The following is a 17549-nucleotide window of genomic DNA, read 5'->3' on the forward strand; positions in this document are numbered from 1 at the left end:
AAAGGTGTAAAGATGTGAATCGTTTTGGACGTTTCTGTACTGGGAACAAATAAAAGACACCAGCGTCCAGTTTGTCACAGCAAAACAGATTTATTGATGTGTCACTGAGTCCATGATTGACTGAAATAATCATTTTTACAATAAAACTGGTGCATAGATGATTCTGACCAATCAGACTGCAGATTCAACAGTTCAACATGCAAACTCTGCTGACTTCAAACCAGTAAATAATATAAAGCATCAGGATGACGAGGTTACCTGTAAACTTACATTCAGCTCGGTTTAGGACTCCTTAAAGAATAAAATCACACTTGAATTTACATCTTCAGTTATTATAGAAAAGTATTCTATCAGCCGCAGGACGGCGCTGATCGTTTATCCCAGAAACCGTAATCTAAGAGCAAACAGTAAATACGAGTTAGCATCACTCTGCTGAAGCTTCTGCAGAGCCGATTATTACAAACACACGAAGCTCAAACACTTTAAATAGTGACAAATAACAGCTCACTCTCCTCAGATTACAATCAAACAGGAAACCAGTGATGCTGCATACTGGTTCCCAACGATCGTAACATTTCCCAGTCAGATCAGCAGGAACATCCTCTGCAAAGTGAAACTTTCTTAAATGCTTAGTTACACATTTGCTTCGGTTTTCAGGACTAAGATGCTGCTGGTTGCTGTTCAGGTGTCTCACCAAGCAGAGCGTGAGACCCTCAGACTAAACTAGAGTACATGTTTTTCTTCTACAGAGCCATAAAATGTGACTGGCAGCTACAGCATGCTTATACGTGAACAGGATGTGTAGTGAAACTAACAACAGTGCAGAGCTGCAGAGCTCCTGTCCTATATGGGGAAGAGCTCCGGCTCCTTGTAGCAGATATAATGAGCAACCATGCAGCAGTCGTCGTCGCTCCACTCAAAGCCCGTGCCGTTTCCCAGACTCATGATGGTGCACTGGCCTTCCTCCACCCCACCGGGCTCGCCGTCACCCCAGGTGGTGCTGTTGACGCTGTCCCCGTTCACCCAGAACCACTCCCCGTTCAGCGAGCTGCGCCGCATGCCGATCCACACCTCTTGTACAGCGTTGTTAGTTAAAGACCTGTTCTGGTAAAGTTTGCCATAGATCTGTTTCCTGAGGTCGGCGCTTGACAGGCAGAGCAGCTCTAGTTTGCGATCAGCGCAGGTTTTAAAAGATTTACGCCAGTCGCTGGGTTGTTCTTCCAAGTCTAGAACCTCGGGGGTCACGGCGCAGCCCCTGAAATCTGTTCGGGAAGAAGAAGAAGAAAAGGCTGAAATCAGAGGTTTCACAAGACTAAACATTAAAGCAAACGTCCGAGGCGTAAAGTTTAGGGTGCAGTCGTTCACATTTATTGGAAGGAAGCAGCTAAAGAGTCGACGCTTGCTTTTTCCCTGGGCTCCTGTTTGCTCTCATCGGGTTCTTTCTTTAAATCTGTTCTAGTTTGTATTTCAGTTGTTGTTGTTATCGCAGCTCCATCACTGCTCTGTGCGTCTGACGTTTGTGTTTCCATTCTTGAGTCCCATTTTTCCCACTTATATAAATCAAAGTTTAGCTTCAAAGGTAAACATTTCTGGATTCTTTATTTATTTCTGCTTTATTTTGCTGATCATGGCTCACATGTGTGAGCTGCAGCGGCGATCGTGGCTCAAGAGTTGGCAGTTTGGAAGGTTGCCGGTTCGAGCCCGGCTCGGACAGTCTCGGTCGTTGTGTCCTTGAGCAAGACACTTCACCCGTCGCCTACTGGTGGTGGTCAGAGGGCCCGGTGGCGCCAGTGTCCGGCAGCCTCGCCTCTGTCAGTGCGCCCCAGGGCGGCTGTGGCTACAATGTAGCTGCCATCACCAGTGTGTGAATGTGTGTGTGGATGATTGTGTAAAGTGCTTTGGGGTCCTTAGGGACTAGTAAAGCGCTTTACAAATGCAGGCCATTTTCACCATTTATCCTTCTAGTTCAGGCCTCACAACCGTGAGGAACACTCCTGTCCAGACGAAGATCGCCGACAGGCTCCACGGGGAGGGTGGAGTCAGGCTGGCTGTACTGACAGTGCAGCATATTAATGGAAGGTAAACGGGAATGACGCCTGCAGCTCTACAAAACGTGGGAGATCTTCCTGTGGAGTGCACCGAGGCTGGTGTCCAAGCATCAGGAGCCACCTCACGCTCCTACTATCAAAGCACTCCTGAACCCACGACAGCATCAGAGACATCTTATCTGGACTAAAGAGGGAAAGAACGGGACTGTTGCTCTGTCCAAGTTCTCTTGGAAATGAAAGGCAGCATCAGGCTCCCGGACTCTTGACGAGCAGACACTTAGATGCTTGAGTCTGCGGTCGGTGATGATTCGGGGCCGTGTGCCATCTGCTGACGAACTTTAAGGACTTAGCACCCGCCCACAGCTCACCTGACCTGACACCCCAAATCAGTGGGAGAGGCCAAACATCTGACACACCAATCCAAGCTGAAGGCCTGTAAGCAGCTGTGCTTCAGTGAGACCTCAGCAGGACAAGCTGAGCGCTCAGGTGAGCACGCTTCAGAGGCTGGACGTTTCTGTACTGAGAGTCCTGCGACTGATCTCGTCTGATTTTAATGACGTAAGCATCACAATAAAAAGTCTGCATTAAATTACAAACCAAACTTTTTTCATGATCTTTGTTTTTTTAGATGCACGGGTACATATGACGTGTCCTGCACACAGTGGATATTATCACTAACTGTGGAAATCAGCAGCAGTTCCTCACCTGGGCTTGAACTGACGACAGGTGCCTGGTTCCCAAACAAAGTGCTTCCATTGTTCCCGCTAAAGTAGACGGCCATTTTGGAGGAAGTGTGCCAGATGACAGTTTTACCCAAACTCAGAGGAACTTGTATCGAGCTGTAATCAGTCCCCTCCAGTTTCGTCCAGTTTCTTGATATGTGGTTATTTCCAACACGAACCCCGTCGGTGACGTTACTGCTGACCACGATCACGGCGTAGTTATTGGAGATCGTGGGGAATGCTGTGACCACAAAGCAGCAGGCAAAGTTTGCTGTTGGGATCAGAGGGAGAAGTAATCCCGGCCGGTAGAGGATGGCTGTGCCGGCTACATCATACGTCGGTGAGCTTGAGGCGTAGGGCGTGACGCTGGTGGAATCGTTCTGTGCCAAAAGTACCATCGTCTCTCCTGCGGCATCCTGGGCCAGAAATGGAGGAACTAAGTACTTCAGCGTCCTGCCTGGGGCTGGCGGCAGAATGGCGTACAGCAGCCCGCAGCTGCAGTTGCGCTGGACGGCGCAGGGGTGGCCAAAGAGGACGGCCACTGGCTTTTCAGCCGTCACGTTTTTAAACCCTGCACTCTCATTCAACCAGATCTGAGCAACCTGGCCTGACTGGAGGGAAACTTCTTGCGTCTTTAATCCTCCGACGTTCACGTTGTTTTGCTGCTGAACACCGTTGACGATGATGATTCTGAACGGGCCTCGCTCCGTCGCCGTCGGCACAACTAAGTCCTGATAATAGTTTGTGCCGGGAATTGTGGGTATTGGTGGGATGAGGTACGTTGTGCCGAGTTTGTCTGTAGGTATGACGACAGCAGTCTGCAGACTGTCTTCTTTACGGCTGATGGCTTGAACGGTGATATCTTTGTTGCTGTCAATGGTCAGAGTTTTGTTGGAGATGTTTTGCTTCCCGAGTTCCAGAGTTGCATTCACGGTGAAATTCCAAACATCTCCAGCGTGCAGGACCCGTGGCTCAGACTTGTTGTACTCTTGAACTCGGACTGTTGTCTCGTTTTTCAAAGCAGTGATTATGACCATGTTTGTGGGCGGGCTGGGGTAGTAGCTGGCGATGTTCTCCGGAAACACAACGGTAAAGTTTTGGCCAACGGTGTCGTAAGGCACAGGGCCCGTGGACTCTGGTGAAAGAAAACACAGCAGCTGTTTAATGAGGAAGAAACAGAACCGTCTTTGTCCTTCCTTTCTACCACATTTTCAGGAATTCTGGTGAAAATTATTCCAAATAAAAAGAGAATTCTGGATGATTCAGCAGAAATATTCTGAAAATCAAAAACCCTGCCTGATTTAAATTTGGCTTGATCTATCCCAGCATCCTCCTCTGTCACACCAACCCTCTGCATCACCTCTTTCCTCCTGCCTGCAGCTCCATCTTTATCCTCCACCCTCAAACCACCTCGTCCCTCTGACTCATTTCTGATCCTGTCCTTCCCGCTCATGAACATCGAGCCCGTGTCTTTGTCATCGTGCTACGACGTTTGTGTCCATGCATCACAGCAGGTCTCACTGACTCACAGAATAAACTGTGCAGGTGATCGAGTGGGTAAATGTAAATGGCATCAAGAACATGTAAAAACACGGACAAAAGATCACAGATTGCAGACTGTATATTAAAGATGGCCGTGGCCGGCCTTTGACACCTTTTGGCCATCACCATTTTTGTTTTTAAACCACAGCTGATTATCATATTGAACAGCAGCTAAGCTTGAAAACTTCAGTCAGGTGATCATTTCTATAGCAACAAGCAGACTACAGACTGAACACACCCATCGCCGCCTCAGAGGAAGTGTCCATGCCCCTGAAACAGAGCCCTTCACTTCATTGGCTGGTTTGAGAGCAGGTGGGTGGAGCTTCTGTTTATTTTCATAAAGACCAAAGAGCAGAAAAGCTGAAGGCTAACAGGGATGACGTTACACTGACACCCTGCTTTTAAGCCGTGTTGAAGCTCGAGCGACACGTTTAAGCCGAGCACAGAAACTCAGGTACACTCGATCAGCTGAGCAGGAATAGAAAAGCCCCCCCTCTGTTGTTATGAAGACGCAGCATCTGCAGCCCTTTTCCCCTTTATCTGCCCGGGTTGACTGCTTTTCCTTTGCAACCCACCACGACCGTGTGTACATGCTTGTCGTCATAGAAACATGTCTGCGACGTCATTATTATGTGACACAAACACTACAGCAAAGGTGGAGGTCGAAGCGAACGTAAGCCCGCCGCTCGGTCTGTGGCTTTCCTCACACTCGTTGTTTGTTAGCCATTTCCTTCGTTCCCGAGTTTCATAAATGGCGGTTTTGATTTTGGTGAACGAGATGCTACCGACCAGCCAATCGGTGGCGTGCAGTCTGACGACGTCACATTTTAGTGCGTGTTTGGATGGCTTGGAGCCCCGGCTGAGCAGGTGCTGAAATAGTACCGGGTACTATGACCTAATGGGAAACCCTGGAAACCGGGGCGAGTGGATCCGAGGACGTACTAATGCAGGGGTGGGCAACTCCAGGCCCCGAGGGCCGGTGTCCCTGCAGGTTTTAGATGTGTCCATGAACCAACACAGCTGATTTAAACGGCTAAATTAGCTCCTCAACATGTCTTCAGTTCTCCAGAGGCTGGTAGTGAACTAATCATGTGATTCAGGTGTGTTGACCCAAGGTGAGATCTAAAACCTGCAGGACCCCGGCCCTCGGGGCCTGGGATTGCCCACCCCTGTACTAATGGAAAAGGAGCTTATGTTTCACATCGGGCTGTAAACGTGTTTATTTCTGATGCTCATGTTAACAGTGGCATCTACGCTGAAGCCTCTGGTGGACAGAAGGGGAACTGCAGGTTCACAGTTGGATTATCAGTGTTTCAGATCAAACTGTAAGCATGCAGATTATACTGGAGAATAAAATGATGGGTTCCAACAAGCTGCAGTTTGTTAGTAAAGATGGGTTAATGACAATAATGTCAAGATTAAATGTCAGTAATGAATGTTCGGTTTGAGTTTTGAATTCTTATTATAAGATAAGATAAGATAGAACTTTATTAATCCCTCGGGTGGGTTCCTCTGGGAAATTCGACTTCCAAAAAAAAGCACAGCAACGACCGAAGTTACAGAACTGTTTTTTTTTTTTATATATATATATATATATATATATATATATATATATATATATATACATACACACACATATACACACATACATACACACACACACACATACATACATACATACATATAAATACAGAGACAAATATAAATAAAATATACAAAGGGGATAAATAGAATAAATAGGAATAAAAAATAAAAATACAAGTGAATTGCACATTTCAAGTATTGAGTCTATTGCACTGTTGACTTATAATTTGGATCCTAAAGCTCTTTTGCAGTGAGCAGGTGGGAGGAGTGATACTCTTCATACAGTCTGTAATATTTCACATGTAGCATCTATGACCCCAAACTGCAGGTGACCCAAAAGAAGCCCAGGTGTGCTGATCGTCGCGTTTACCTGAGCTCCTCGCTCCCAGCAGCAGCAGGAGGACCAAAGGATACATGATGGAGGAAAAACACCAACGTCTCCCTGCGACGTACAAAGACACGTAAAGAAACAAAGGATCACATGAGGTTAATGTCCTGCTGCTGCTTAACTTTGAGTTCAAAATCATCTGAGATATGACGTCACGTTTACCTCAGTTTATCATCAAATTACAGAAGTGGCTTTGTGTGCGTTTGATATGAAGCTTCTGTCGACACAAAGGAAAAATATCAGGAAACACTGAAAAACTGCAAACACAAACTCAAACACGTTTAATGCTTAAATAATAAATCAGAAAATAGATCACATGCAATAAAGTCAAATATTTTAAAAGTACAAAAACATTTTATCAAAATACAAATGTATGAAAAAGAAAACCGGGCCGAGCTAATGTTCAATCAAATCTGAAGAAGCGTGAAACAACAAACGGCTCTGTGATCGATCGAGCTGCAAACGGGTCAAAATCAGAATTTGTGCCTTTGAGGAGAAACCCGAGTCTTACCTGCCGGTCTGCGGTCAGCGGCTGACTGTGGGGAGTTTTCCACAGTCACCTTCTTTCCTGTCCTTCAGGTATGGAAACGATCATTTGTGAGTCAAACTCGCAGTGATTTGGAAGACATTTGCATGCCATGCACATCAGTGCAGGTGTGGCTGGGGCCTCGCGACTGTGCGAGCTCCTGCAGCTAAAAGCACCAAATCGATCTGTCAGAGCTTCGATTCATCTTTGATCCTGTCGTCACATCTGAAATGTCTCATCTTGTACTTGGTGTGGTCGTTCGGACAGACAGGAGAGAAGCCGTCAGCTGTTAAACCTGGATGATATTTCCTGTGGTCAGAAACGTCCAACCACGAACTGACCTCGGCTTCAGTCGGCGTGCACATTAAACACGTGCTTTCCTCTGATCAGCTGATGACAATAATCAATCAATCAAAATGTATTCATATAGCACATTTTAAAGACCGCAGTACACCAAAGTGCTTTCCAGTAAAATCCTGATACAGATAAAAAAAATCACAATATAAAATATAAATTACAGATATAAATAAAATAAATAAAATATAAAATAATTACATAATCTAAATGCAGAGCCAGATGTAAATTACCCTAATTCGCCCTGAATGGCAGGTTAAACAAATACGTTTTTAGGCGTGATTTAAAAGACTGAATGGAATCTGATGCACGAACATGAAGAGGAAGAGTATTGCATAACCTGGGTGCAGCAACGGCACGGTCTCCCCTGGTCTTCAGCCGAGACCAGGTTGCACTAAGAGCAGCTGGCCCGATGATCTCAATGCTCTCTGAGGGCTACAGACAGAGATCAGTAGTCAGGTGCCATATTGTTTAGGATTTTATAAGCAAACAATAAAATTTTAAAATCAATTCGGTATTTAATAGGAAGCCAGTGTAAGTTGGCCAGAACAGGAGTGATGGAGTCGTACTTTCTAGTGCCGGTCAAGAGACGTGCTGGGCATTTTGGACCAGCTGCAATCGCTGAAGAAGAGAAGACTGGAGGCCCGAGTAGAGCGAATTACAATAATCCAGTCTTGAAGTGATGAAAGCATGAATGTGTTTCTCCAGATCTTTGTGTGGTATGTAAGGTTTAGCCTTAGAAATTAGGCGTAGTTGGTGAAAGCTGGTTTTTACCACAGTAGAAACCTGTTTATCTAGTTTGAAGGAGCTATCCATGAAAACTCCAAGATTCCTAACAGCATCAGTGAGGTGGTTAGCAACAGGCCCGAGTGTGCCGGTCAGTTGTCCCAGAGGCATATTTCTATCAAAAACGATCATTTCTGTCTTCTTTTCATTTAAAGTAAGAAAGTTACGTGATAACCAGTCTTTGACATCGCTCAGACAATCAAACAGAGGATGTAGTGAAGATGAAACATCCCCAGTCAGGTGGAGGTAGATTTGAATATCATCAGCACAGCAGTGAAAAGAGACTTTATGCTTTTCAAAAATGGAGCCCAAGGGCAGCATGTACAGAGAAAACAACACAGGACCCAGTACCGAGCCCTGGGGCACACCACAGCAAAGAGGGGCAGAAGAAGAGGAATATTTTCCCATCATGACAGAGAACGACCTCTCAGAGAAATATGATTTAAACCATGAGAGATTTCCTTTAAGGCCTACTACTTGTTCCAACCTTGCCAAAAGGATTTCATGGTCAACCGTGTCAAAGGCTGAAGTCAAATCCAATAGAACTGAGACCGCAGAGCGCCCAGAGTCGGCGATGAGAAGGTCATTGAAAACTCTTAGTAGGGCAGTTTCGGTGCTGTGACGCGGTCTAAATCCAGACTGGAGTTTATCACTTCTACCGTTTCTCTCTAAGCGGGTCTGTAGTTGCTGAAGCACTAGTTTCTCTAAGACTTTTGACATGAAGGGAGTTTAGAAATCGGCCTGTAATTTGCTAGAGTGTTACGATCAAGGCTGCTTTTCTTGGTAACAGGTTGCACGACTGCATGTTTACAGACAGTCGGAACACAGCCAGATGACAGTGATGAGTCCATTAAAAATAACAATAAAGGTGCTCAGCTCTTTCTTTTAGCAACTCTGCTTCTACACGCAGCGCTTCAGCTATCAGAGTGCAGGCCACCTCCTGCCAAACGCTCTTCCTCTCCACCTTCATCAGGCGCTTCTGTGGACTTGCTCCCCCCCGCGGGGATAATCGAGTCAAACAGTAATTAATGGACGAGGTTATTTTAGGGAAACAAAGGTCTTTGGGAGGAACTGGGACATATTTTAAAATCAGTGACTTTTTTTTAACATTTTCTGATGAGAATAGAAAAATCCAGAAAATGTATTATTTTGTCCTGTTATCTGTTCTCACAAATGTGTCCACCCGTCTGTGCCTTTCTTTCCTCTAGCAGACGCTCACAGCTAACCTATTTAAACCTGTTTCTCTGCACGTGTTTTCCATGCAGCTCTTTGTTATCCAACACTTGCAGCTGTGTGTAACAGTGGTGTGGCTGTGAGCAGTGTTGTTGCTACAGGCTCTGCTTCCTGATCTCATCTGCAGTCAGTTTGAAAGTCAAATGAGGCTGAGCTCGCTCTGAGCCGTGTTTTACAGTCAGCGTCCATTTAAATGATCCCTGTAACCTGTTTAAAGGACAGCGCGTCCCGTCTGTGCTGTTTAAATTAGTTTGACTGGAATTAAAACAGGAAAGAGTAAATTCAGAAAACAGAGATCAGCTTCCTCATTTTTTTAAACATCATGTAAAAACACTTTCATCTGGATTTGGTATCACAATTAAAATTATTTTTGTGTGTGTGTCCCGTTTGGATCTTTAGCCATCAGAATTGTTGTCTTAAGGCCAAGAAAGATGCAACTGCAAAGCTCTCTCAAAAACATTTTGAGAGAGCTTTGCAGATTATTTTAAGGTCTACATTAATAAGGGCTATTGGACGATAGCTTGAAGGAAATACAGGGTTGTCCAGAATTCTTTGTAAAAATCTGGACCTGGAGCCTTATTATTGGGCATACTTATCAGGCTTCCTGGAGTTCACCTGGCGTCAGTGGCGAATCCAGTGCCACTGCTTGGGTGTCTAATAACTTTGGAAGAGTTATGTTGTCGAGAAATTGATCAATTTCGTTTTTAGACGGGTTTATTTGTGGTGTATATAAAGTTTCATAGAAATCCCTAAAAATGTTGTTTATTTTTTTAAGATCATATATTGTGTTCCCAGATAAATCTTTAACAGCACATATAGTTGTTTTTTCTTTATTGATTTTTAACTGGTTAGCAAGAAATTGTCCTGATTTGTTACCGTGTTCATAATTTTGCAGGCGAAGTCTTTGTACTAAGAATTTAGTCTTTTTATTAATAATTTCATTTAATTCTAGTTTTGTCTTGCGTATTTTGTTTAATATTTCTTGATCTTGGTGTGACACAAAGGCTTTTTCACAATTAAATTTAAGCTAAAAACAACAACAAAGTATTACATAATGGGATCGTCACTTGTAGTTCACAATTTGTCCACATGGGGGTGCAGTTTCCCCTCATTAAGATTCAACAATTAATGTCCTCATTACTGCCTGCTGGGTTCCTGTTTCTCTCTCTCTCTTACACACACACACACACACACACACACACACACTGTAATCCTCCTTGTTGCCCTGCCTGTTGTGTAACTGTGAGAGCTCTTATCTAACGACTGTCTAACAGCTGCATCACCAAAGACTTCAAAGTCATTGTTGTTAAAAAAATCTCAGGTGTGTTCGAGCTGTGATTATACATCATTACATTATACATCGATGTGTGATAACTCACTTTACCACACATCGACACATCTGTATACATGTAGCACATCAGTATATCTGCTCATCTATATAGCAATATAAACATCTGTATACTCATTTCTACATAATCTGTCATAACTGCTCCCAGCTGTTATCCTAACTGTATCTGTATATAATCTGCTCCTACTGAACTTACTGCTCTTGCAAACTGTATTTTGTTTTCCTGTAGTCATACATGTGTAATGACAATAAAGTTGAATCCTCAAACAGTCACACAGAGAACTCAGACGAATAACTCTCATCATCTCATTCGATATGAAACTCTAAGCAGAGCTCACATTAGTGTCAGACGGAGAACAGCTCACACTGACAGTCGGTAAGCTCGCTCAGCAGCCGCGGAGCAGAAGCCAGGGGGAGTTGCAGTGACGCGCCCGTGAGCTCCGCCGGCAGCCAGCCGTGCCTGAGTGACCGAGCCCCAGGCCGAGGGGCCGGGGGCACCCCACCTCCAAAGTGGCCCGAGCGAGCCCCAGGCCCCAGGCCCCGATAAGCGGCCACCAGGAGAGAGCCGGTGTGTACCTGGACGCCCACCCCCAGACACAAAGAACCACCAACGCACCGATGTCTGAGGGAGTCCGCCACTGGCAGGGGAAGTGGTGGTAGGGGGAGATAGGCCTCCAAACCTTGGAGGGCCTGAGATGTCCCCAGAGAGGTGGCGTCTGATACCCAACCTGACATATAGACACAGACATACAGGCACACACAGACACAAACATCCATTCCCACCCTCATGCTCTCATATGCACTTACTCCACACTCAACCAACGTGGAGACAGACATAAAGAGACGCTGTACACACGATCACACTCCCCAAGCGTACTCTACAAACCGGGTCTAGGTACCCTTGCCCCTGGAGGGGGGAACTGCACCCAGACCCAGGTGGTGTTACCCTTTTCCCTGCGGTGGGGAGAGGCAGACCGCCCCGACTCCGCAGCAGCAGGGAGGCCCCACACTCCAGACCGTAGTCGGACGGCCAACTCCTTCACACACCCCCGTCCTCTGCTGCCTGTTGTGTGCAGACATGTACCTGTAAATATATGCTGCACAGTGCCCCCTGTAGTATTATTGCAGCTGCTTCGTCTCTTTTTCCTTTGAAGTAACTGGCATCGTGCTTTGTGATTGCTCAGAGTTACAGGTTTCTTACTCTCATCGGCTCATCTTTGTTTTCTGTTTCATTCAGGGTTTCAGTTTTTCTCACGTTGGTTTGTTTCTGCATCCAGGACAAAAACAGAACAGTACATATTCCATCTATCACAGTCACGCGCAGGTAAACCTGCTGTGCGTGCTCTGCAGGCGTGCACACCTGGAACATCTGTCCGTGTCGTCAGACGCACAGATCAGGTCGAAGCAAAGGTGCCGCCGCGACGTGATTTGAAAAACCTGAAGACTTGAGAGTGAAACACGATCCTAATAACTGCTGTTTTTGTGCAGCTGCTGTAGAGTCGTGATTCATATCAGAGACACCATGTGACCTCTGTGGCGACAGCTGGACGCCGCGGGTGATGGCGAGGCCTCCGTTACTGTCTCGCTGCACGTTATAGTTTTATATGTTTACAGTCAGATACAGTTACGACCTTTGAACTTTGTTCTCACAGACCTGCAAATATCAGCCTTAAATCCTGTGTGTGTGTGTGTGTGTGTGTGTGTGTGTGTGTGTGTGTGTGTGTGTGTGTGTGTCCTCTAATCTGTAATCTGCCTCTAGATTACAGTTTGCAGGAAGTCTTAAATAATGACATCATTGTGTGGCTGTGGCCCCGCCCCCTGCATGATATCACTCAGAGCTGGATGGTCTGTGAGAGCAGCAGCATGGCCGCCTTCGTCTCAGTGAGTAATCTTCATTTTATTCCATCTGTTTTGTGTATTTTGTGTCTTCGATCATCGAGAGCTTTTTCTCTGTTTGTTTTTTTCTTTCTTCATATTTAGAACAAAGAGTCTGATATTTGATCCTGTCACTTTTTAATCAGGAGCTTTTCTTATCTCACTGATTTTCAGCAAATAAAAAAGCAAAGTAAGTAAGTTTAAGTTTTAGTAACATTTCATTTATTAAAAGGAAAATAAATTCAAGCTCTGGAAGTTTTATGTTAGTCGACACTTTTTGGAGATGATTTTTGTACGTTGCTGAGAAACTTTTAGAAAGTGAAGAAAATGTTTCAGGAACATTTTTTATTTTTATATTTGTTTAAAGTTTTGGGCTTTTTAGAAAAAGAGGAGCTTTTTGAGATGGGACGAGTTTAATCTTTGATCTCAATTAAACTCACCAACATGAAATAGTTTTTACAGAAAGTAATCCAGGTAAAAACAAATCACTGAGACTCAGCAGCAGCTTCCTGGTTGTTTTTCTAACCACATCAGGATAATGTGACGATGCTCCACCTTTAAATGGGTCTGACAGATGCTGCTGCGAGGAAGCAGCCTGTATCTGGTGGCCTCTGTGTGCTGCTGCTGGTAAACGAGGTCTAATTAAAGCAGAAGTAGGTCTGTGTCGGCGGCGGCGGCTCCTGGGAGCCGTCCTGCAGACGGAGCACTCGATTTAGACCCAGCGTCCTCTGAGATCAGCTGATCCAGTCCGTCCTTCACAAACATGTAGATTAAACTTCCTTCCTTGAAACGCAGCGAGCTGTCCTGCTGCTCAGGGCGTGTGACCAGGGACTATTTTCAGCAGCGGAATAATCCACGTTTGGTACGCGTTGTGTGACCAGTTATCCCTCTGAAGGATGTCCTCCTCTCGTTTCAGCTGGTAACATGTCAGCACTGCCCCGTCACCTCCACCCGCCGCGGCCTCATCTACAGAGACTCTCTCTCCGCTCTGTCCAGGAACCTCAGGGCCCCCGGGGGCCCCCGTCAGCCCCCGGGCCCCCGGCCGCAGGGCTTCGGCCTCCAAGGCGGACGCCGCTGCAGGCTCAACAGGTACGGCGCGCACATCTACAGACACAACAAACCAATAAAAACAGATCACCTGATCTAATCGCAGCCGCCGTCCGTCCCCACAGACCTGAGCTCCCAGAATCCACTGCTCTGGCTCGCTCCAAGCAGTCTGGCAGCATGAAGCACCTGGTCCTGGCTCACCTGAGGAGGATGCTGACTCCGAGCCCCGCCCAGCAGCAGAGAGGCCTCCGCCTGCCAGGCTGACCTCTGACCCGCTGCTGGGACGCAGGAGGTGGTCCGGAGTCGCAGTGAGAGCTGCTGGACACCAGAGGGCGACAGAGGTTCAGACTGGGTCTGAGGTGGAGGAGAACTGGTGTGGTTGCCTTTCCCTTTTCCCTCACCTCCACCCAGCACCTGTGGGAGGAGGCCGGACTTACCGAACATCCTCATCCTCCGCAGGGAGGAAGAGCGCAGCAGCTGTCCACAAAGTTCTGAGCAGAAGCTCCTCAGCGTGGTGGGTCTGAGCCCCACGGCACTGTGGGTAATGACTGCAGCTGCTCAAGACACAATTTTCCTGCTGCAAATGAACAAAATGTTAATTATTTGTGTTTCAGAGATTCAGCCGTCGCTGTGATGGCTCAGATCTGTGTGTGTCAAACTGTATTTATTAAACAGACTTTAGACATTCATGTTAAACTTAAGTAAACGAGTTGGATTCAACAGTGTTTCTGTTTCCTGGAGTTACTTTAGGTTCTGTGATCAGTGTTAGATGATTATAGTGTGTAGCTGCAGATCGGAGCAGCTGACTGTCTCGTGTCCTGCAGCAGGAGAATGAACCCACAGCAGCCAAACAGCTGATTGTGTTCAGGCTTCAAAGCTTTATGGTGAGTTTGACACTGAACTGCAGAACCTCTGAAATAAACCCACTTCCTGTTTCTCTGCGTCATTGTTGATTGTTTGCTGGGTAGTGTACAACCGCAGCTCTGAAAAAGTCAGGATGCTGTCAATCAAAGCCAGTGTCGTAAAGTCACATTTGATTCAAATTAGAAAACATTTAAACTGAGGGAAGGATTCGTTACACGAGCTCGTGCTGAGTCTGATGTCAGCGTCACGTCTGTAAAGCAGGACCAGTCTGCGCTCTGACATCGGTCTGTGATGGTCTGCGATGGTCTGCGATGGTCTGTGAGCCGACGACAGCAGCTGTTCCGGTCTGATGGAGGTTTCCAACTGCTCGGCGGGCCCGGCTCTGCTTCGTCCTGTTGTTGTTGCAATGATGCTCCAGATGTTCGCAGCTGGTCAAAGGTCTGGACCGCAGTCTGCAGTTCGGCACGGCCCTGCTCGAACACATCTGGATGTTGCTCTCAAACGTGCTTATACATTTCAGCCTTTCCAGATGTGCCAGCTTCCAGGTCCAGTTCCACAGGCACTGGTTTCTAGTCCCAGTGACTTTTCAGCCTTTGGTTTCCAACATTTTAGAGTTTTGGTTTTCTGGAGTGGATAACGTGGATTTCTGAGACCTGCAGATCATTGCATTCTGTTTTTATTTACATTTGCTACAGCATCCTGACTTTTCCAGAATTGGGATTGTGCACCCACTGGACACTTTATTAGGTACATCTTGCTAGTATCCGCTCTGCTTCCACTCGAGCGTGCTCTGCTGAGATCTGTGGCTGTGGAAGTCGTGTCATGTTTGAGAAACCAGTTTGTGAGGATCTGAGCTTTGTGACACGGAGCGTCACCCTGCTGGAAGCGGGATGGTACACCGTGGGCACATCACTCAGGTAGGCTGTGGAGATGAAACACAGCGTCGCAGCAGCTGCAGCTTGTCGATGCAGGTAAACTCTGACCTGCCGTCTGCCAGGTTTAATAAAAATATTAAACTTATCAGCAAACACTACCGCCCCACCCACCCACATCACCAACCTGAGCCACGGTCTGAGGAACCCTCATCACTCAGGACGCACAGACCAAGTCCTGTTGCACTTCCTCTGCGATGTGTGCCTTTCTACAGTTTTTGGATGCATGCCTCCTGTTTGTTATTTCTAGTTTGAATAAACAATGAGAGGCTGCTAAACTCAGATTAATGTTAACGACTGCACTTCATCGTGTGCACTGATGAATGTTACTCCCGCTGCTTCGTCCGCCTTTCTGAAAATAATCGGAAACACGTCTGAGGCAGTTTAAGGTGGAACTGCTCCAGCTCTCCTTTGGCTTTATGTTCACGATTCGCAGCGTGCGCACCGCTGTGATGTCTTTACAGAGAGGCCGAGGACTGAACAATAAAGAGGACAGAGTTATGTAACTCCCAGCAGGTCAAAGGTCGTTTGAAATATTAATTAGAAAGTTGTGCAGGCTCGGGTCTCCTGCTGACAGCTCACGTTTAATCTGCTCTGCTAATGAAAACCAGAACGAGCGGCGCTGCTTTAAACTGCAGAGCGGCAGGAAATGACCTGAGCCTAATGTAGCATGTAAGCAAGGCCCGGATGACTTTGAATAACTACATCACACGTTCAAGTATTGTAACAATCAATATTAAATACACTATTATAGGCTGGTGTGTCACAGGTACAGTGGTTACTTTAACCTGTTTGCTCTCTTCTCTCTGGGTCGTTCTTCCACTTCCTGTGTTGGAGACTCGTGTTAAACATCAAAACAACAGGATGTGTCCTCAGTAAACGTTGTCATGGAAATGAGGCGTTCCTCAGGGTTCCGTTCTGGGACCTCTGAGTTTTGAAAGGGTGCGGTGACCTTTGAACCTTTAAAGGAAACCTGTGCTTTTCTTTAGTCCACACATCACAGGGCAGGTGTAGAAGCCGAGCCGTGCTGTCGGCCTGCAGCCATCGTGTGCATCACTGCTGTTACTGCCAGCAGCAGCTCAGCCGTCAGAGCAGAAACTTTGTCTTCTCTCGTTGTTATTTCAATAATCAGACTCAATTAAGAGAAATCATGTAGAAGAACGATGGATGAAGGTCTTTCTTGAAGTTTGTTTTTGGCTTTTTACAGTCATATGATTTAAAAACTTCAGATTTTTTATTTCCTCGGGTTTATTATCAGGTTAGAAATAAAAGAAGCTCAGAAGCGACTGAGAAACTTTGAATTTCTCATGATTAAAACTGTAAACACAACATGGTTGTAAAAAACAGTGACAAAAGCTCCTGATATGGACGAGCAACTTATTCAGTGATCCATAGTCGCCCTTTGAGAGGGTGAGATGGCGCCGGCGTGTGTGCCTCGCCGTCACATCCATTTATGCTCTGTGTGTTTCATAGTTTTTGTCACTTTTATTGACCTCATGATTCACAATGACTTGATGATTCGAAGAGTTTCAGTACATCGAGATACGGTTTCATGACTGTTTCTTGTGATAATAATTATTTGCTTCATGAACCCAACACTGCGTCCAGACTTCTCTCACAGGGAGACGCTCGAGTATGAGGGACGTTCTTCGGTGTGTCACGGAGCGCCCAGGCCTCCCGTCTCATCTCCTTTCGTGTCATAATACCAATAAATCCTCTGAGCGCTGACGGCTTCTCAGCTGGACCAGCTCTACCAAAGCGTTCCTCTTTGAGTCCGCAGTGATGTGCAGCATCACGTAAAACCACCTCCGCTGTTGTTTTTCTGAAGGAAAACCCTGAAAAAGCCTGCGATGGTTGCCAGGAGCTGTTTTGTGGCTTTGTGGGAACAACAATGACTTTTCTGTAATGAAATAATCTGTCAGGATTACAGAGGCCGACCGCTCCAGCAGGAGGGAAACGCTGCACAAACACTGATCTGCTAATCACAGATAAGCCGTGAGAAGGCCGGTTTGCTGCGAAACTGTGTCAGGGCCGAATCGTCCAGCGTGATTTAATCTCACGGTAACAATTATTCTTTGTTTTCCATCCACAGCTGAACTCCGTTAGGATCTCTCAGAGTTCCCACAGCAGGAGGAAGACTGCTGCCTTCATGAGCCGTCCTACAGAGTGGGAAAAATGCCTATTTTTACAGACACATACGTGAACGGGGGTCATGTTTATAAGTGTACCCACCCTCAGGTGTTCATACAGGGCACTGGCCCTTTAGCATCAAAGACAGGTTTTTGTAACAGCTGTGGATG

The 17549-nt window shown here is 46.3% G+C and overlaps 2 protein-coding genes across 3 annotated transcripts; one reads left to right on the forward strand and one right to left on the reverse strand.

Moving 5' to 3' along the window:
• Positions 1–79: 79 nt before the first annotated feature.
• LOC147319828 (uncharacterized) lies at positions 80–7373 on the reverse strand. 2 transcript variants are annotated; one of them, XM_086312594.1, is made up of 5 exons: positions 6796–7373; positions 6447–6501; positions 6267–6338; positions 2754–3905; positions 80–1262 (listed from the first exon to the last, which is right to left on the reverse strand). In XM_086312594.1, exons 3-5 carry the CDS (start codon positions 6310–6312, stop codon positions 844–846), a joined length of 1617 nt encoding a protein of 538 aa, XP_086168720.1. In that variant the 5' UTR covers positions 6313–6338; positions 6447–6501; positions 6796–7373; the 3' UTR covers positions 80–843. The 2 variants fall into 2 exon arrangements, with proteins under 2 accessions (XP_086168720.1, XP_086168719.1); XM_086312593.1 differs by lacking the exons at positions 6447–6501; positions 6796–7373 and having other exon boundaries at positions 6267–6423.
• A 4936-nt stretch (positions 7374–12309) lies between these two features.
• Positions 12310–14374, forward strand: LOC147319829 (uncharacterized). The gene is made up of 3 exons (XM_086312615.1): positions 12310–12412; positions 13323–13495; positions 13579–14374. The coding sequence occupies exons 1-3, from the start codon at positions 12374–12376 to the stop codon at positions 13715–13717; spliced, it is 351 nt and encodes a 116-aa protein (XP_086168741.1). The 5' UTR covers positions 12310–12373; the 3' UTR covers positions 13718–14374.
• Positions 14375–17549: the final 3175 nt, after the last annotated feature.

This window comes from Aulonocara sp. 'chitande type north' Nkhata Bay, linkage group LG11 (genome assembly GCF_057382095.1).
Source record: "Aulonocara sp. 'chitande type north' Nkhata Bay isolate Kocher_YH1m ecotype deep benthic linkage group LG11, A_spYH_male_GT1.1, whole genome shotgun sequence".
Lineage (NCBI taxonomy): Eukaryota > Metazoa > Chordata > Actinopteri > Cichliformes > Cichlidae > Aulonocara > Aulonocara sp. 'chitande type north' Nkhata Bay.